Here is a 20,534-nt window from a genome sequence, read left to right on the forward strand (position 1 = left end):
ACATGCACATGCAGTACTGTGTGAAAGTCTTAGGCACTCAAGACACATTTTCTAAATCTATTTGTGTAGTTTGCTGAGAATAGTATTAATATTTTAATAAACAAAATTTATATATATATATATATAAAATAAATAGTGATGTTCTGGATGTTGGTGTGTGTGTTTCCCCATCTCCAAGCCTCTCCTCCTCGAGGAAGCCCAGTATTATATGTAGTTAAAAAGCAGCTCCTGGTTTGACCAATCAGTGCTCAGTAAATTGAGCTCATGATGTAATTGATGATATTAACGAGTCTCTGTGGCGGCTGTGAAGGTGTCCAGGAAAAATATGGACCCGAGAAATTCTTGTTACTGTTTATTGTTTTTCTGTTTATCTGAATTATGAATACGACTTTATTCTAATGTATATTGTGATAAACTCCCTGCTGAGGTCAACTGGTTAAACATTTGTTTAGATGCCTAAAACCTTCACACAGCACTGTATATGTTACCAGATATACAGCAGCCAGAGCACTCGATTAGTCTTAACTTATTATCAAAATCAGTTATATCGGTTTTGTTCTGGGTGACTTGGCTGCAAGCCGGGGACTTTACACCATGATGGCGGAATTTCACTGGTCGTGAGCTGGGAACCTGCACTGTGACAGTGGAGTCTAACTGGGTCAAGAACAAGCTAGCAGGGGAACAGTGTGTATGTTTGTGTGTATATATATGTTTTATTTGCGTTTATTTATTTACATTTATTTTTATAAGTGTCTTTGAGTTCGACAAAGGTGCTAAAAATTCCTTTAATTCAAGAAAAACCTTCAGTATTGATGCATTTGAGTGTGTCACACTGTTACCTATCTGCAGAAGAGTCTCCTCCATGCTGTTAGTGGCAGTAACCATGGCAACAGATGCACCGAGAGGATCGGTGTCAGGGAAATGAACAGGCTCAGGAACAAGTCTGCGTTCGCTGAGTCCCAGTGGTGCAGAGAGCAGCTCAAACTCCTCCTCTCCCGTCAACCGCTCAGTCTCATCCACATCTAGCATGTCCCAGTCCTCTGCAACACAGAACAAACACATGTGACTGTATGTGAGGGTGTGCAAGTGTTTTTATTCCTAAAGATTCCTCAGAAAAAATCAACCAATACCTTCATAGACACTGTCTTGCTTTCCCAGCAAGTCTGGAGCTTGACCCTTATACCTGTATGGAGAAATATATTTAATACATAAAGAAATACATACATACAAAATAAGCAAGCTAGTAAAGTAAATTAACTAATAAATACTAGCTTTAGTTTTTATCTGCAAAGGTAAGGAAAACAGCACATACCATCAAAATAACTACAACGTGGTAAACAAAGATACACCGACCTCTCCGGCAAGGCTCCTTTGGTCTTGGTTTTCATACTGAGGTACTTCTCCCTGCAGTTTCCACAGAGGAGGTAGTAGGGGTTCCCACTCCCGCATTCGCCCCCAAACCAACCATCCACATAGGAGCCGTTACTGCGGTAACCCTGTCGGTTGGCACTGCGCCCACAGCCTGGATGGCTCTTTTTCATGTGCTGGTTGAAGCAGGACACATTTGCCTCACAAAGCTCACACACCACCACCTCCTCACGGTCCTCCGATTCACACACATGCTGCGCACATACACATCAACATACACAAACATGTTCCTGGTCAGACCCAAGACAAATGGCAGTGGAACTCTTCGAAAGCTGTGAAGCTGCAGCACTGTGTGCAGTGTAAGCATGTTAGTACTAAATAAAAAAGAATTAAGGGTCTTTTCCATCAATAAATCTGTAAAACATTTTGCTAGTTCACAGCAGCCTGCGCAGCATGCTCAAATGCCTAGTGCTTTTGTCAAGTGTGTGTGTTCAGGGTTAAAGTGGTTAATATGGAGTAGTAAAGCAGCGGCAGCCCCAGGCTGCGGTCACACACACCCATGTTGGCCAATCCAGTACCTCCGGGATCCACATTCCCAGTATGTCCGAGTCGGAGGCCAGCTCCTGGGTGAACATGGCCTCCATGGCCTCCTGGTCCAGCTCCAGCTCCAATTCCTCATCTAGGTTGAAGTCATACAGACCTCCCAGAGAGCCAGGGTCTTGTTGCAGGCCAGGGCCCTCCCTCCGTACCTGAGAGCGGTGGGCCTGCACTGAGCGGTATAGCCCAGCTACATGTGCACAAACACATTCAAACAACAACACTGGTTAAAATGTGCATGTGCAGGTTAGTTCAGGGCACAGATGTGAACACATTAAAGACAGATATGAGCTACTTACACAAATATGAACAGCCAGAGCACAAAGACCAGATCAGAAATAAATCAATACGGCTTGTGATGTGAATGAAGCATTAAAGGCTAGGTTTAAGCATTTGCACTTAGGGCCAGATAATAAGGTAATTAGTGTGTACAGGTGGAGGTTTAATTCTGTAAAATATGTAAGCATTAATTAAAAGCATTAAGAATACCTGCACGAGCCAATAAAGTACGTGCCGCAAGGTCAAAGCGATGCTTCCTACTGGCTGCTGAGCGCCCTCTGGGGGCATGGCCAGTGGAGGCAGAGGCAGAGTCTTGATCTAGTCCTTCAGGGCTGAGGACAGAGAAATTCTACTGTCAGTCTGAGTTACTCATATTTCAGCTGGAATAGTCACATGATACAAAATGATAAAGGGCTGTCACTTCATTAAATCTCAATGAATTGGAAATAACAATCAACAAAAATACCAGGGTAATCAGATCATGCTACCTTTCAAATTGAAGGTTAAACACTTCCCACAGGAGGGAGTTATTACTACATATTCTTTTTTTAAGGGCATCATGGAAAAAGAAAACATAAAGGTGCAACTGCAGGATGTGTGCAGCCACAATTAGAATGTATATTATAAATAAATTCCCTAGATCATCCTAAACATCGCCAATTAAGAATGCAGCTCTAGACTGATCAGTCTAATAAGCTCTAATACAGTTCCTTTTATCACAACTTTTAAATTGAACTATAAACTGAAATATTCATTGTAAAAGTGCAATAAAAAGATATGTTGTTTAGATATCTGCGTTTAGGCAAAAGCAGAAATAAGTAGTGTAAAAAGAAAAAAACCTGTGTCAGAAAATTTATTTGCATCACTGCTGACACAAAACAACACTGCGAAACCTACAGCGGCTGGAACGAAGAAAACAGCATTATAGTAGCAGTGGGAATCAAAGAAACAGAGTCTGCTTATTTGACTAATCATCAAAACAATAGTGACAGCCTAAATTTTGATCTATGTTTGCTGTTTCTACCTCTCACTGAACCCTTCCTCCATCTCGGGGGCGTCAGCACTGGGGATATCTCCAGGAGAGCGGAGGTAACTTCTGTCTGCACTCTTGCCTCCAGCTGCTCCTGAGCAGGAGTCAGGAGTGGCAGGATGGGGCTCCTCTGAATCTTCAGTGCCAGGGTGCTCAATCATCCACATGGCCAGCACAGTGATGTTCTGAGCATCTGCCTCACCCCGTGCACCTGGAAACACACAAATAATCACAATACATGCACAATAAACACGTGAAGCCTGAGGGCCATGAAACTAAACAATCAGAATCACTTCTTTAAATTCTGCACCTAGTAGCAAGTGATGTATATTATATATTATATATATATATATATATATATATATATATATATATATATTTATATACACACACTTTTCTTTCAGTACAACATATAAGGTGGGCACTCCTACTCAAATTACACTTTGTTGATTTTCTATTGCACATTTTAAATGCTCTGTCACCGCTTATCTGCTGAACACACTTGTTGCTGCCATAAAGATCTAGATGAGTTAATATTTTACATGAAATGGTAAAACGTCTCAATTTCAACATCTGATACGTATTTTTTGAAATTGAGCTTGTAATATTTGAGAAAATTTGAGGTCTCTTGACAGCAATTAAAAGGAAACTGAGATCTTTAACATACAGTTAAGAAAATCATAATTTCGGTGTTGAATTTTGTGTGATGTTTCATTATAATGTCTTTTTTAAACGGTACTGTTAATTAACAGTGCTCTTTGTGTGGGTGTATATGTGTGTGTGAATACCTGTAGCCTCAAGAGCTTTCATAATTTGTCTAAGTGAGAATCCCATCTCAAGCAGAGGCACAGCGATGGCAGGTGGAGGAGGAGATGTGGACAGGCGACTGCTGGGGTCTGACAGTGCTGCACACAAGACAACATATTCTTTTTAATTACTGTATATCCGTGATGCCTTATAAATATGTACAGCTTTACATAAAGTGGGGTCCAAAAGTCTGAGACCACATAGAAAATCTTGGACTTCTTTGCATTTATACTCGGAAACAAACTGAACATTTTAGAATTTTGGAAAAAAAGAAAAAAGTTGTGAGAATTGAAGAAATATTCAAGATTCTGCACTAGATCTAGGTTGCAGATTTTAGCAAATTTCTGACTTTGTCCATGTTAAGGCCTTTGTTTGGAAAAAACAAGTTTTTTTTTGTGTTCTCTTCCAGTGAAGCCAAGACTCTCAGAGGCATTTAATCTAGTCATCAAAGGCTTTTGCCCAAACTTGAAATCTGCATCTGCTAAAGTGCAGTGTCATTACAGAAAAAGGAGGACACATCAAATACTAAGGTATCAAATACTATTTATGAAATTCATGTAAATACTTTTTTTTTGCTTTTCATTTACACTTTGCAAACCTACAGAAGCATGAAAGGGTTAAACCAGGTAAATGCATTAAAGGTGTAAATGTAGCATTAATAATCTCTCACATTATTGTGAATGCATTATTATTCATGCATTGTGAATTTCCCAGCTGTGGGACTAGGATTATCTTATCTCATCAACTTTGACTGCATCGGTTTTTTTTTTCCTCAGAATTTGAAAATTTACAATGGTCCAAAATTACTAAAAAGATGGATTTATAAAGTTAACATATTCACAAACTACATAAAGGACGCATGTATGACTTTACGTCCTGTGTAAAAATACAGTTTGTGTGTGTGTACCTGTCCTGTTGGTGGTTCTGGCAGGCTGAGACTCAGGGGAGGTGAGGCTCTGTCTGCGGCCATGTTCGTCTGATGGAGAGGTGGGTAAAGATGAGACTGGAGGGGTCTGAGCTCGGCGTGCTGGCAGCAGAGTGGTTGTGGGGTAGCTGGAGAACATTTGCCTGTTCATCCAAACACAGACACTTCTAATTAATGTATAGCCTACATGTCAGCTCCAAACCCCCATACAGGGGGACCAGGACAGAGCGTCATGTATAAATAAATGTATGTGTGTGGGAGTGTGTGCGTGCCACACCTGAGCAGGCTGAGAGGCATAACTCCTGGTGACTCAGAGGCTGGTGCAGTCTCGGCATCTGTAACCGGCGTGGTTGCTGTGGTAACTGGGGTTGTCGCTGTGGTGGTGTCCTCTAAGGAGGAGCTCATGAAGGAGGTGCTGCTGGAAGCTGAAGGGGAAGTGGTGACTGGAGTCTGGAACTGGTGCTCCCCCTCCAGCTCTTCACACTCTGTATCCACTGTCACAAAGACACACAAAACATCAGATGTCTGAAAGCTACACAGCAAAGTTACAGATATGTTGTCTGATGTCTTGAACATTGTTTTACAAGATTTTGGCCTGAAACACGGTAGAGAGGTACATACAAACGGTCATAAGGCAAAACAGAACCCAAAGAAAGCTTTTTCCAGATGTGATGAATTGTTTTACTCATTTTAATCATAAGAGTGCATTAATTCACTGTAAGACAGATTCATGCATGTGCAAGAGAGACTCACGTGGTTTGGCTCTGCCTCCACCCTGCTCCTCCAGGAGACTATTGACCACCAGTTTGTAGATCATAGCTTGTGCCCGTTCCAGGTCAGCTAGTCCCAGAGCCCGCTTGATGGGCGACCTCATCACTGCCCGTTTCACCATGTGCCTCATGAGAAACTGCAGTGCTGAGCGCATCTCTGCCTCCTCCTGTGAGACGCTGACGCCTGGACTGCCGCAGTCAGCATTGTGCCCGCTGTCAGGTATCACTTTAGGAATGAGCAGGAGCTCTGCATACTTGCTGCAGCTCAGGAGCACGCTCAGAGTCTTCATGGCACCTAGGTATAAGTAGGAGAGCTGCACTGCATGCACTTCTGCTAGTGCTGCTGCCTCCTGCGCGCTTCCCCGCGGAGCTGTGAGCTCCTGCGGCTCTGTGCGGGGGCTGCATGCAGCGTGGGCACGCACCTCGTCCAGGCTGTGGGAGACACGCAGGTCACCCGTCCCCTCTCGGCCCTCTGACCGCCCCTCACCCTCCCGCTCTGGATCATGGGACTCATGGCGGTGCCGCCGTTCGTGGCGACGGGAGGAAGAGGACGACGAAGAGGGCTTGGCACCGTCATCCTGCAGCGAGGCCAGAGCTGTGAGGTCCAGCAACAAGGTGGCTGTCAGGCCTCGGAAGCGCGCCACATCAAAGGCCAACGGCTCGCATGGCTCCAAGTTGTATAGCGGCGTGTCACTAGGTGACCAGAAAGCGGGGAAGCTTCAGTGAGGAGAGGTGGAGAGATGGGACAGAGAGAGGAAAAGGAGAAAGGAGAGAAAGATCGAGAGAGAGAGTGAGGGAAAAGGGAAGAGGGCATGCAAAAAGCATGGAGCTAACCAAAATGAGGGGCTGGAACAGGGCTGGAGAAAGCCAGAATAAAAGGGAGGTGAGAGAGAAAGGGGATGAAGGGTAGAAAGGAGGGGAAGAAACTACGGGACAATCGAAGTCTGGGAACTTTTAAACAGGCATAATGGAAAACAACAGCCTGACAGAGAGAAAGATCATACGTACATAGAGGAACATCTTGCCCAAAAAAGGCAGTTTTGACAGTGTTTCCCAATCCTGCACATTTCTGTGTGTGTCCTGCCTGCAACACACTAGGGGTGACTGACAATGCTGACTATGGAAAACATCGACATGGATTTATAATAACACGTGCAATCTTTCCAATAAACTGTAACACGCCAACAGTGCTTGCAACAGAGCTTCTATTGTTTTTGTGCACCATAAAAAAGAAATTGCTTGTTGACAAATACAGAACTTTGAATGATGGCGAAGACAAAAGGGACGAAACAGAAGGTAACAGGTGCAGCATAATGTAAAGGTACCTACATAGAGTAAAATGTTAAAGATGCACATTTCACACGAAAGCATGTGTGTGAAACGTATAGATTAATCGATTAATCAAAAAGAAAATAGTTGATGAGTTAAACAGTAATAGAAAAAGCTGCATCTAATGTGCACTAATACCATATCGGTATTGGTCCGATATCGGCACATAAATATAGTATTAGTATCGCCAATATAGAATACAGATACCACAAAGCAATCTCTGATGTGCATCCAAGTAGCTGAAGCAAAGTGGGATTATTTCACACCTGAGAAAAGCAGTTGTAAAAGCGCTCCTTGGAAAATCTGTCAAATCAATTTAATTAGCAGCAAGAGTGAAAGGGAAGGTCTACAAGACAGCAGTGCGTCCTGCTATGATGTTTGGTTTGGAGACTGTGGCTCTGTCTAAAAGACAGGAGGCTGAGCTGGAGGTGGCGGAGATGAAGATGCTGAGATTTTCGTTGGGAGTGACCAGGCTGGACAAGATTAGAAATGAGCAGATCAGAGGGACGGTGAAGGTGGAGCAGTTTGGAGATAAAGCCAGAGAGGCCAGGTTGAGATGGTTTGGACATGTGTTGAGGAGGAATAGTGGATATATTGGGCAAAGAATGTTGGAGATGGAGCTGCCGGGTAGAAGGAGAAGAGGTAGACCTCAGAGAAGGTTTATGGATGTAGTGAAGGTGGACATGGAGATGGTTGGTGTGAAAGTAGAGGAGGCAGTGGATAGAGCAAGATGGAGGCAGATGATCCGCTGTGGCGACCCCTAAAGGGAGCAGCCGAAAGAAGAAGAAGAAGAAGAAGAAGAAGAAGAAGAAGAAGGCCAATTCCATCCACTAGCTACGTCTCCCTTTATCACAGGATGTTTTCAAGCTGGAACACACATATTTCTGTCACAGCTAGACAGCTTAACCCACTTGAAGGAGAATGCTAACTGCCAATTTAGTTTAATTAAATAGTCTTCAGACATCCTAACAGTTCCTAACAGACGTCCGCTTTGGCTAGCATTGCACTGAGCAATGGGGGAGAGAGGCCTCCTCCCAGAGAGAGCGAGACTTGCGCTCTCCGGGACTCACAGCTTTGCATGGCTATGGCATTACCAGGGACACATTTTAAATGTGAGGTTATATGACCACATGCCACTAACTGAATTAGAATTGCTTAAGTTTAGTTTTATTTGTGACAAAATGAAACATTTTAATGGTAAAAATATTTACAGTCACTAGTTGAAACTAGTACTGGTACTTTGTATCAGCATATACCAGAAGTTCAGGCATCTGTATTAAAAGATGCTTTTAGTGCTTTTAGTGCATAGTAACTGTAACCTTACAACAAAAACTGACTCAACTCATGAGCTGATTAACAGGCTTTTCCAGAGTTGAACCCAGTGCTCCGAGTCTAAAGGAGAGCAGGACCAAGATTGGGAAACACTGATGTTGTAGTATCTAACCCACAACACTGTATTATGTTTGATTTACCTGATGGTAATCTCTGCTTCGTCCCACTGCACTTTGGCCGACGTGCTGCCCTCCTTCACCACCCCCAGCAGGGTGGCGTGTCTCCCAGTCTGTTTGTGCACACAGCGGCCTCCGACCCTCAGTCCACCATCCGTACCTCCGATCACAGCCAGCACGGGCCAAACCTGACTGCACAGAGTTCGCAGATGCGCCTCTGACAGCTCCACCGAGGCATGACGACTGCTCCTCCCTCTCTCCTCGTCCCTCTCCTCCTCTCTCTCGTCTTGCTCTTCGCGGCTCTGGACAGATCGGCTCTTGCGTAGCTTGTAACCCCCTGGCGGTGGCCCACCGTCCCGCAGACAGCCCCTGATCTGCTGAAGCCGCTGCAGCATACAGCGGTTAATGGTCTGTGTCCAGCGGTCAGAGCGGTGCAGGATTCGCACCAGCTGTGAGGTGGCTTCAGCCAGGACAGTGGCCACAGGGCTGCAAATAGGGTCACCGGGCAAAAGGTCACGGGGGGTGCCTCTCATCTGCATGTCACAGATTTTGACCTGAAAGGGAGATTGGTAAGAGATAAGGCTTGGAAACTGCACTAAGCTGCACTGTGAACTAGTGAGCTGTGAAATTTTGAGTCATTACTAACAGCAATTCTCTCATGCGCCGTGCAGTGTGTGAGAATATTTGGGAGTGACGTAAAGGCAGTTATGATGCTTATTCTGAAATCAATAATAATCAAAACGCCTAGCAGGCTCTAGACTGAAACAGTGCAGCATAGCACAGTACAGTTCGATTCTTCCTAACTGGTGTCAGTAGGAGCTTCTGCTAAAGCAAGTCTGAATGATAAAAATGAATGCCTCAGAGTGCAAAAGTCGAGTGACTGGCGTTGGAATGAGCAAAAGATGGCTGTGGTGTGCAGCAGGCCAAATGTGTAGTAGACTTGGTTTCAGCAAACTTGCTAAAATCACACCCACTTTTACCCACTGAGCCATTCCTCTCTTTCTATTAGTGCCACCCGTCACTGAGGTCCCACAATACCAATCAGAGACCCCTTCTAAAATATAAATAGGTGGAATGTGTTGATTTGGCCGTTCAGATGTGGAATAGAAATTTTAAATATCATCTTCACTTATGAACACTTTTTACTGTTATACTTCCTGACCCTAGCTTGCCTGATGAAAACATACTTCTACTACATTTGGCTCAGCGCAACACTGAAGATGCAAACTTTAAACATGCACCTGTAAGTCTCACCTTTTCTCCTGGATTGCTGCTGTAGAACATCACGCAGGGGTAGAGCTCTGTAGCATCCACATCTTCAAAGGCCAACTTGGGCTCCTGCAACACAAACCATCACTGTTCAAACAGAATCTTACTTTACAGGCTAACGTGTGATATTAAATATTAAATATATTAAATAAAATTACTCTTACTCCTTGGGGGGGGGGGTGTCATGTCATAAAACATGTGATTTGCAAATGTATTAAAATAAGATCTAGAGCCTAAAACACATTTCTTTAATAAATAAATAAATAAAATAAAAAGCCATGGAGAGATACACGCAGGGCAGCACAAGGCAAAACAGTCCCCAAAGAAAATTTTATTTTAATTTTTTCTGATATTCCACTAATTTACCCCATCAACATTACACGTAAAATCTCAGAAGAAACGTGTAGTCCACCCTTCAATAGTAAATATAATGGCTATATTTGTGCAGCAGACATCATGACCTGGTTCCTACCACCACCACTGCAAAGAAATCTGACTGTGATGAAAAATTTCATATCAAATCACTCCAAATAATTTTGTTTACATTTTAACTACTGAATTCACAGAAAAAATAACCACTACAATTCATTTTGACAAAGATGCTCCCATTTGTTTCTCGTCACTATCCACAGACAGCATTTAAAGATGCAATGCTTTCCAAGTCACAAAACAAAGCAGCCAGTTAAGACGTCAATCACATGCTACTTTTACTATGGATCAGGTTGTGACTTGGAGATCTGAATAAGCTATTTTACTGAAATGCAGAAATTCTACCGTGACATGTTTGTGAGGATATATGATCATATAAGCAATTCTGCTCAGTTAAGTGTGGGTGTGTCCGAGAGTCTTTTTTCTGTGAGTGTTTGTCTGGTGTTTCAAAAGTCAAAAAGATTTATAAGAATTATGTGCATAGAAAAAAATAGTAATAATAAAAATAAAACGTATGTTTATTAATGTTTGGCTTACCTCTCCATTTTTGCCAAAAGACACAGTGCGGGCCTCCATGTCCAACACGCAGGTGATATAGTCCCCCTGCGTGTAGCTGGACAGAGTAAGTGTCTGCTCTCCATTGTGGTAGAGGTTGCCACTGTAGGCGCGGTATAGCCACATGTCGGCTGTAGTGCGGTGGTTGAAATCGTGCACGGGCCAGCGGGACACACCCACACATGTGCCTTCATTACCGCGGTTCTCCTTCACTATGTAAAACTGGCAGGACAGAAAAATACTTTCCTAAGCTTTAAAATGAACTATAAGAAATTAAAACACCACTTACTGTGAAAATCTGAAGATTTTTTTCTTCAAACATGCAATTCTGTGATTTCAGTCTAGAATGTTACTGAATGAAATCATCACTATCAACCCGATACTAGTAGATTTATTTTTACAGCGTTTGGCTGAAGCTCTTATCCAGAGCGACTTACAACTTGATCATTTTACACAGGGAGGCCAAGGTGGTGTTAGGAGTCTTGCCCAAGGACTCTTATTGGTATAGTGTAGGGTACTTGCCCTGGTGGGGGATTGAACCCCAGTCTACAGCATAGAAGGCAGAGGTGTTACCCACTACACCAACCAACCACCACGCATGGTACTGAGCATCAGACTGGGGCCAACTATAGCAATAATTCCCAAGAAGTGAGAATCGCCACAATACCTTCCACTGGTAGCAGCCTGAGGATATACCTGTGGCTGCCAGGCCGTACCCTTTGCCCCCACTGCCGTGCGTCAGACCCTGCCCGCTCTCCACCACACAGCACTGAGCCTTCTCTGGGTCAAAAGTCACTTCCTGGATAGGTAGGTTCTCCTCTTCCTCTTCTGCCTCACCCTGGAGAAATAGGCATACCCAGAGTTAATGACGACTTCTGTTACTAAAGCCAGTGGCTTTGAGTAAGACAACAGAATGGTACTATTGTCGTATGCAAAAGTTTGGGTGCTCCAGGTTCAATCGTACGTTTTGTTGATTTTCTAAGTAGAAGGAAACACACAGCCTTCACAGAGAACACGTTTCTGCAGGTTCTAATGCATATTTGCTGTTTATTTCATGAATTTAACATACAGACAAAAACTAAACTAAAATAAAATGTGGCCTTGCTCAAACTTTATGGCACATTTTATATATTTATTTATTTTTTTATTGAAGTTGTGCTCTAAAATTTACAAAGGACGTATTCACTTTTTGTCACTTGAAAATAAACAAAGCATATGACCTGGGGTATTTCAACTTTTACATACAACTGCATCTCCTCATAAGACATTACGTCATGTTGCTTACGTGGAGTTTGAGCTCCTGCTCTCTCTCCTTCAGGTGAATGGTGTGTTTGGCCTGAGCTACTGGGGCTTCCCACATGCAGTCAGACAGCAGAGAAAACAACCTTTCTACCACCTAAAACAAAGAGGAGGAAGCACTTAATGAGGATGAGAATTCTGCATATCATAATTTTTGTGTTTGTTTGTGCAGAACATCACCTGGGTCATTTGATGGTCTTCAACACTACTCTCACAGGCAGGAAGCACAGCCTCCAGCACATGCAAGGCCAGCAACCGTGTCCTCAAATTACCCACCAGCGGAACACCTGAAATACAGAAGTACTTTACAAATCTCCCTCCTTATAACACAGCTGCATCTTTATTATGCTTTATATTTGATAGAGACGAATATAAAAAAAAAAAGAATACATCACTGAAGAACGCTGAAGCTATCTACCTGCAGACAGATGTTAGATTACATAAAACAAACCTGAGCTTAATTTATATATTATAAGGCTCCAAAACAATGAGTAGTATAAAAAATCATGCATTAGACAGGTGCAATAATGATGACTCTCACTATTACAAAGCACAATAATTAGACACTCTTAAGAGGAATCCAACAGCTTCCTTGAATGAAAAGCATGAGTACTTCATATATTTGTCATATGCCAGCTGTTCTGCATCAGCATTACTGAGCTCTTCTGATGTATGATCGAACCGAACAATCACTTTAGATAAACTTAGTATTGTTGTTGATTTTATTACTGTTTGTCAAAAAAAGAGGAGGTAGCAAAACATACAAACAAAAACAGAAGTTTCTCCCCACACAATGTTCCTTTTGCCTTAACTGGACTTCATGTATGTTTCTTCACACTGCGGCATGAAACGACGTGCTTGAAGGATTCGTTAAATCTCACAGCTCGATTTTCTGCAGCAATGGCTGCGTTTACATGCAAACCAATAACACGTTCACTTCCTGATTGTGGCAGATATTCAATAATCTAAGAGGTCGTGTAAACAGCACAAGCAGAATTCAGATTAAATCTGATAAAGAAACTTGAGGCCAGATTCACATTACTGTCTTTAGAAAGGAAATATTCTCAAATTTGCTCTTTTTTCGTAACCACATACTTAAAAAAGTTGAAAATTAAAAGTTAAAAAACATCTTAATGTTGTTTTGCTCTAAATATTTCTCTTAAGAACAGGTACAAATGGTATCCTTTTATATATTTATATATAAAACCTCTTACATAATGTTTGAACCTTACAACAGTCTCACATCTTAGACTATAACAACTGAACAGGGTAAATCTAACACACTGCTAATATAAACCCGAGGACTTTCCTGTTGGCATTTTGTTTTGGCTTCACCTTCATTTTGCCTTCTTTTTACAGTTTTTGTACACTGACATAATTAAACTAAATAACTGGTTAGCAATAATCATTATTACAGGTCTTTAAAGTGGAACACGGTATTGATGGTCTACAAGACTCTTTCTTAAAATAATAAGTTTTGTGTTTTTTTTGCATTTGGGAACATTCGAATGAACCTCTCAGCGATCGTCTTCTTTCGAAAGTCTTTTTTTTTTTAAAGAAAGTTTTTGTGAACCTGGCCCCTGGATTTTAGCAACAAATAAATAATTTTATTTTCCTACAGTAACGGACCCAAAGGCTGCTAGGAAACCGTAACCTCAAAGCTCTTATTTCAGATAAAAATGCGAATTACCAAATTACCTGTAAAGGGACTGCATGTGAAAAGAAAACTGTGACAAGAAGCTGGTTTATTATGTCACACAGTTTGGTTGACTTAATTGTTGAGCTGCCCAGCAAGGGCAGAGGCGGTTGGTTAGTGTAGTGGGTAACACCTCTGCCTCCTACGCTGTAGACTGGGGTTCAGTGCCCCGCCCGGGTAAACACCCTACACTACACCAATAAGAGTCCTTGGGCAAGACTCCTAACACCACCTTGACCTCCCTGTGTAAAACAATCAAACTGTAAGTCGCTGTGGATAAGAGCGTCAGCCGAATGCCGTAAATGTAAATGTAGAGGTGTAAAGTCTGATTACTGAGTGAGTACACCCATTCTCTCATAATCGCATTACTGGCAATTTGTAAACGTGGTGAGTTATTATTGCCAAAATGCAAAAAAAAAAAAAGATTATTCTGCACAAAAAGACTTCATCTGTTATAAGGTTACAGTGAGTTATGAAATACTATAATTTTTCATAAAACCTATTTATAGATTGCTGCACAAATTGATTTCAAGTTAACAAGACGCAACAAACTCCGCCCTGGCACACAGGTACAGACAAACAGGTACACAAAGCTTGTGTGCTGTTACCTGAGCAGCATTTCTGAGCTGCAATGTTGAGCAAGACTTCAGTCCATTTTGGTGAGGCCATCTTGGACTGGATAGCTTTGGAAGACACAACCCTCCTCAGGAACACCAGAAAGTCACCCAGATGCAGCTCAGCCGTGTGCTGCTTACGCAGTAATGCTACGATTAAACAAAGCAAGACATCCAAACTGTCGTGAGTGTACAACTACTAACAATGTTGAGATAGATCTAGATTCATAAAGCTGTTCCAGCGTTTAATATTCGAGTGTGCAGTGAAAAACATCTGATTACGGAGTTGAGCAGCGAGCAAATTACCTCGGAAGTCTTTTTTCTGGGCGTCCGCAGAATCATCTGTTTTCTCCTCGTGGTCTGGGCTTACACTCGGCACACTGCCCGCAGCTTGGGACAGCAGAGTCTTTAGCTGACTGCACAGCAGATCCAACAGGGCCTGAACAACCTTGGGACTCAACCTGTCTGCGTATGTCCTGATCGGGAACATATCAACAATTACAAACTGAGAGGATTTATGAAGAGACGTCATGTAAACATATTCTAGAAAGAAGGAACTAGAAAATGGGTTTTCGTTCCTTTGATCATTACATTTTTATAACGGCCTCTAAAGGACAGGATAAAACTTACATGGTCACATGTGTTTGTACATTTTCACAGCTGGTAGTACAAAGTAACTAACAATGCAGCATTAGAAGCCTTAGGCACAGATTTTTACTGATACAGCATTGGAACTGAACCTTCAGTCTTCCATGTGAGGATTCCTTACATAAGATTTGGCAACCTGCAGAAAACCGTTTTGTGCCATCAGTTGCGCTCCAGACCCCTTTAATGAGAAGGTGAATCTGATGATTGCAATACGAGTATTTAAAAGAGTCCAATCTTGATAAGTGCTTTGGCTGTTATTAGCTGCTTGTCAACTGCTTAATAACAATTTTATCAAAAATAGACTACTAAGCAAATGTGTTGCCACATAATTATTAACTTAAAATAGATTAAAAGAACCAAAGCAAACCTTTTTAGGTCTATGAATGCTAATAATGCACTTGTAACAATGGTTAAAACAGCATAGCAGAGGTTTGATGCCATAGAAGTGCCTTTGTCACAGTAGCGTTCTGCAACCTTCAGTCTAGTGAAGAACTATAAAACTGTTCAGTCTGCTGAGTGACACCACAGGAGACAGCAGTCCCCAAACTGCTACTCTGGTGATGTGGCTTAAGTAGACGATGTAAGAAATTTTGGGAAGAGGTTTTGGAAGATTCACAAAGATGTGGTGAAGAACACTGGCCTTGAGGATGAGAAGGAGGGACAGGAAAACTGTCAGCTAAGAATGAGAGCAAAATTCAGATAAAAGAAGCTGGAGCAGGTCAGATTAACAGAACCAGAAACAGAAGTTGGTGACGGAAGAGGATAAGAAGGAGAAAGAACCAGTGGAGGTGGAGAAAATAGCCAATGATTATGAAATCCTTGACTGCAGAGGATGAACAGGTTTTGAATACGTAGACAACAGGAACTCTCATGTCCCCTGACTAAAATACTCAGAATACTACCAGGAACTGAATTATTAAATATACTTCCCAGTCCTTCCGTCATGACAGTGCTGATATGTGATCGCTAAAATGCATTTTCCCTCCGGGTCCTGTAGTTATTAACAATAACTTTCCAAGTCCAGACAAACTAGAACAAGACAGAGCTTGAAATATTACAGAATGAAGGCTAATAAAGTGAATACTTGAATTTTTGGAACAAAAAATCGCCTCTTTACTACAACAGACTCTCTACTGACAGATGCAGAGGTGATGAGTGATCATGGAAGATCAGCTAGCGGAGATCAAAGTTGGCGAGAGAACTTGGTTTCTGAAACCCTTGAGGTTAAGAAAAAACACAGAGGACGCTGCAGCTCTGCGTGAGTACAGAACAGGCCTCTCTCTCTCTCTCGTACAGACCTGAGACATTTTACAGTTTTATGTTCGCCGTAATTAAAACTGGACTTTTCACAATATGAGACTGAGAAAAAAAACACTTCATGTAATCATCTTCTAATAATGAATTTGAACTCCGTCAAAAATCACTTACAGAAGAAGCTCCTAGAGAAATTAGAAATAGGCTTGGCTCCCATTAACATTGCACTCTTTTCACATACATTTGATGCATGTCTGTAACATTGAGTTCTCCACATTTCATAAGAGAAGAACGGCTCGAGTGCCACCCAAAGATCTTTGGTGACAGAAGTGCAGACTGTGAAAGCGCCTGTGGAGGATGAAGAAGACCTAAAGAACCTCTCAAGAGGACCCTGAGGCTGAGCAGGTGCATGCAGAAAGTGCTACAGCTGTAAAGGTTTTGCATAAGTACATTTACATTAACGGCATTTGGCTGATGTGCTTTTCCACTGTGGCTTAAAAGTGCACTGTTGTGTTGAAAGCGTGTCCTCGTGCAACTGCAGATTCTAGACATAGCATAAAGTTCAGGCACTGCTAAAAAAGGGGCCAGGGCTGATACATGAACACACACAGAGCACAGGAGTGTTCTGTGTTTAAGTAAATGATGAGTGTTCAATTTAAGTGCTTAGCACAAAACAGGCTTCAATGCAAGGACTCCTTTAAAAATATTTTGAAAACATCAGCAAAGTTAGATTTTCAGCCTTTGCACAGTTGACTGTGTTTAAGACTAGAGTTTCTAATAATCTGAGAGTGAATTTAGAACTCAATAAGGTCTACAACATTAACGGTCTTCCAAAAATGGGTTTTCTAGTTGCCCTCCAGGCCTCTTAGTGGCTAGCAATAACCAACACCTGGACTACGGTGATTTTCTCCAAAAAGAGACAGTTATAATACTATAGCGTAAAAATGTGTTTCTTTTTTTCTTTTACTTCTCTGAAAACTTACAAACTAGAAGATTTAGCAATAAATTCTTGTCTGCGTAACATGATACAAAAACAAAAACAACAACAAAAAAACAGAATTATTCATCTTGCATATTGAGCATAAAGAACAGAATAAAGAAACACCATATTTGGAGTTTTCTGCATTTCTACACAATAGCACAAATGTGTAGTTTCATACAGAATGCTGGATCCTCTAGTCTCTGCTGTTTTACTGCCACTGCCACAACTTTTTCACCTACAGCTTGTGGCTTAAGTATTTATCAGTGCTGCGCTTTTTGTGGAAGGATGTCTTACCCAGTACTGATGGCGAGTATTTGCAGTAGTCTTGTGCTGGCCACCTTGAGGGCTGTGCTGAGCTGGGAGCCAGTGGGCTTGTGTAGGAGTTGCAGGGTCTGTCCCAGAAGGGTCTCCTTGCCACACAGTTGAGAAAGCACATCTAACAGCCCGCTGGAAATCGCCAATGACACATCCACAGGCTGGTAACGCACACTTAGAGCAAAGACCGTCACCAACAACAGCCGCTGCTGGGCCTCTATATGAACAAAAACCATGTTACATCATTTAAGAGAAGGAATGTGTGTCTGTGTTTGTATCAAATAATGCTTTTGTACATTACCTATATGATGCTTGTTGGCTTGCAGGGCTCTTTCTAATGTGACTGAAAGCTGCTGGTAGATTTTGTGCACTGCCGTCTGAATGTCCATTTGTAAATTTCTTTTAGCAGCTCGAACACCATCCTGCAGAAAGGCAAGAATACACATGAACCCAAATCACTGAATTCATGTGTTCCAATCACTTTCTTGGTCACAGGTGTAAAACCAAGCGCCTAGGCCTGCAGACTGCTTCTACAAACGTTAGTGAAAAAATGGGTTGTTCTAAGGAGCTCAGTGAAATCCATTGTACCGTGATCGGACGCCACCTGTGCAGCAAGTCCAGTCGTGAAATTTCCTCACTACTAATTATTCCACAGTCAACTGTCAGTGGGATTATAACAAAGTGGAAGCAACTGACGACAAAGCAAGGTCAGTAAACGCTGAGGTGCATAGCACACAGAGGTCACAAACCTTCTGCAGAGTCCATCACTACAGACCTCCAAACTTCATGGGGCCTTCAGATCAGCTCAAGAACAGCGTAGAGAGCTTCATGGAATGGGTTTCCATGGCCGAGCAGCTGCATCCAAGCCTTACATCACCAAGCGCAGTGCAAAGCGTGGAATGCAGTGGTGTAAAGCGCCGCCACTGGACTCTAGAGCAGTGGAGACGAGTTCTCTGGAGTGACCAATCACGCTTCTCCATCTGGAAATCCGATGGACGAGTCTGGGTTTGGCGGTTGCCAGGAGACGGTACTTGTCTGACTGCATTGTGCCGAGTGTAAAGTTTGGTGGAGGGGGGATCATGGTGTGGGGGTGTGTTTCAGGAGTTTGGCTCGGCCCCTTAGTTCCAGTGAAAGGAACTCTTAAAGCTTCAGCATCAAGAGATTTTGGTCAATTTCATGCTCCCAACTTTGTGGGAACAGTTTGGGGACGGCCCCTTCCTGCTCCAACATGACTGAGCACCAGTGCACAAAGCAGGTCCATAAAGACGTGGATGAGCCAGTTTGGTGTGGAAGAACTCGACTGGCCTGCACAGAGTCCTGACCTCAACCCCATAGAACACCTTTGGGATGAACTAGAGCGGAGACTGTGAGCCAGGCCTTCTCGTCCAACATCAGTGTCTGACCTCACAAATGTGCTTCTGGAAGAACGGTCAGAAATTCCCATAAACACTCCTAACCCTTGTGGAAAGCCTTCCCATAAGAGCTGAAGCTATTATAGCTGCAAAGGGTGGGCCGACATCATATTAAACCCTATGGATTAAGAATGGGATGCTGCTCAAGCTCATATGTGTGTGAAGCCAGACGACCGAATACTTTTGGCAAGAACGTGTATTCTGTCGTTACATCATGCAGCTCTAACTAACTAGAATACGGAGTTACCGGCTTAATTCTCTCTAAATACACCCTGTCTATTCAATTGCTAAAGTATTAAATAGCTCCTTTTGGGAATAGATTATCTGAGCAAGTTAAATCACAAAATTTATTACAAAAACCTAAAATATAAAGCAGCCTTCCCCCTAATATCATTCAACTTTTACCTGGTAGTGGTGCAGCTGGACACTCTCACCCTTAAGTCCCCCATTACTGACTGCACCTAGGCCAAAGCATCCTGCCAAGAACTGCAGTCGGACCGATGTCAGTAGCGAAGCAGAGTGAAAGGCGGGGCCAACATGCCCAGTCACGGTCCCTGTTCCAGCCTGGCTACTCTTTTCCTCCATTCCAGAGATCAACACTACGATCTGATGAAGGGCCTCTAGACGCAGCTAGAAAAACACAAACATCTACATTTACACGTGATTACACACTTCATATTGGAGTGCCTGAAAGGATTAATATAGTGTATCTACCTCTGCCCTGTTCTGCTGTTGCTCCATGGCTATAATGGTAGCTTGTGGGCTGGTGGACATGCTCTCCTCCGGCTCCTTGAACGTAGGCACACTGCCCACATCACCACTGACAAAGCTGACAATGTTGTCGATAAGGGCATGGATGCCCAGTGTGTGGCTCAGGTCCAGGTCAGACTCTTCATAGGACTGAGGGGAGCTGTACAGGCGCTCCCGGCCTGAACGCCCACCAACCCAGTCAGCAGATGAATCTGGAGTACTATGGAGAAGACCTAAAGCGAACAAAACACCAATTATGACAGTGAGACCAGCCAGTGCAGAAAATAAAACACAAGCCATGGGAAGTTCTTTTGTTTTTTTTTAATGAGCTTGAGGCTCATTAAGTCTAAAGAGCTGCAGGCACAGATGATCACAAGTCCTGATATTAAAACATATAGTGTCAAATGGTCACATGTGATGAACTTTTCCTTATATGCCAGAGGTGTCAAACTCCAGTTATGAGGGTCCACAGTTCAGTTTCTCTGCTTTAACACACCTGATATTCATTGCATCCACCCAATTAGCCATTTGTTCGTTGAATCAGGTGTGTTATAGGAAAACACTAAAATGCTGTCGCCTGGAGTTTGACACTTTTGATTGATGCCAGTGTTTTCTGGATGTACTGAAAGTCTAAGATTAAAGGAAGAGGGAAACGTGCCATCAGGTACTTGCTTGTTCCTTTTATTTCTTGGACTCATTTGATAAAATAGGAGAACATACACTGATACACACAGTCAGAAAGAAAAAGAAACAAGTTA

At 42.6% G+C, this 20,534-nt stretch overlaps 1 protein-coding gene across 6 annotated transcripts in view; it reads right to left on the reverse strand.

Moving 5' to 3' along the window:
- herc1 (HECT and RLD domain containing E3 ubiquitin protein ligase family member 1) overlaps positions 1-20,534 on the reverse strand; it is a 58,272-nt gene that overhangs the window by 13,451 nt on the left and 24,287 nt on the right. For 2 of the 6 annotated variants that reach the window (XM_037545613.1, XM_037545610.1), the window contains exons 26-48: positions 20,435-20,497; positions 19,741-20,009; positions 19,432-19,656; positions 17,916-18,036; positions 17,594-17,831; positions 14,722-14,891; positions 14,410-14,565; positions 12,286-12,392; positions 12,092-12,202; positions 11,474-11,644; positions 10,789-11,028; positions 9,808-9,891; positions 8,578-9,107; positions 5,760-6,493; positions 5,284-5,500; positions 4,989-5,149; positions 4,063-4,179; positions 3,269-3,485; positions 2,455-2,576; positions 1,926-2,155; positions 1,354-1,622; positions 1,131-1,183; positions 840-1,040 (exon numbers count right to left, since the gene is read on the reverse strand). In XM_037545613.1, coding sequence (XP_037401510.1) covers positions 840-1,040; positions 1,131-1,183; positions 1,354-1,622; positions 1,926-2,155; positions 2,455-2,576; positions 3,269-3,485; positions 4,063-4,179; positions 4,989-5,149; positions 5,284-5,500; positions 5,760-6,493; positions 8,578-9,107; positions 9,808-9,891; positions 10,789-11,028; positions 11,474-11,644; positions 12,092-12,202; positions 12,286-12,392; positions 14,410-14,565; positions 14,722-14,891; positions 17,594-17,831; positions 17,916-18,036; positions 19,432-19,656; positions 19,741-20,009; positions 20,435-20,497 — 4,806 coding nt within the window. The remainder of the gene's footprint in view (positions 1-839; positions 1,041-1,130; positions 1,184-1,353; positions 1,623-1,925; positions 2,156-2,454; positions 2,577-3,268; positions 3,486-4,062; positions 4,180-4,988; positions 5,150-5,283; positions 5,501-5,759; positions 6,494-8,577; positions 9,108-9,807; positions 9,892-10,788; positions 11,029-11,473; positions 11,645-12,091; positions 12,203-12,285; positions 12,393-14,409; positions 14,566-14,721; positions 14,892-17,593; positions 17,832-17,915; positions 18,037-19,431; positions 19,657-19,740; positions 20,010-20,434; positions 20,498-20,534) is intronic. The other 4 variants (XM_037545615.1, XM_037545614.1, XM_037545611.1 and 1 more) reach the window with 3 other exon arrangements.

Source organism: Pygocentrus nattereri, chromosome 15 (genome assembly GCF_015220715.1).
Source record: "Pygocentrus nattereri isolate fPygNat1 chromosome 15, fPygNat1.pri, whole genome shotgun sequence".
Classification (NCBI taxonomy): Eukaryota; Metazoa; Chordata; class Actinopteri; order Characiformes; family Serrasalmidae; genus Pygocentrus; species Pygocentrus nattereri.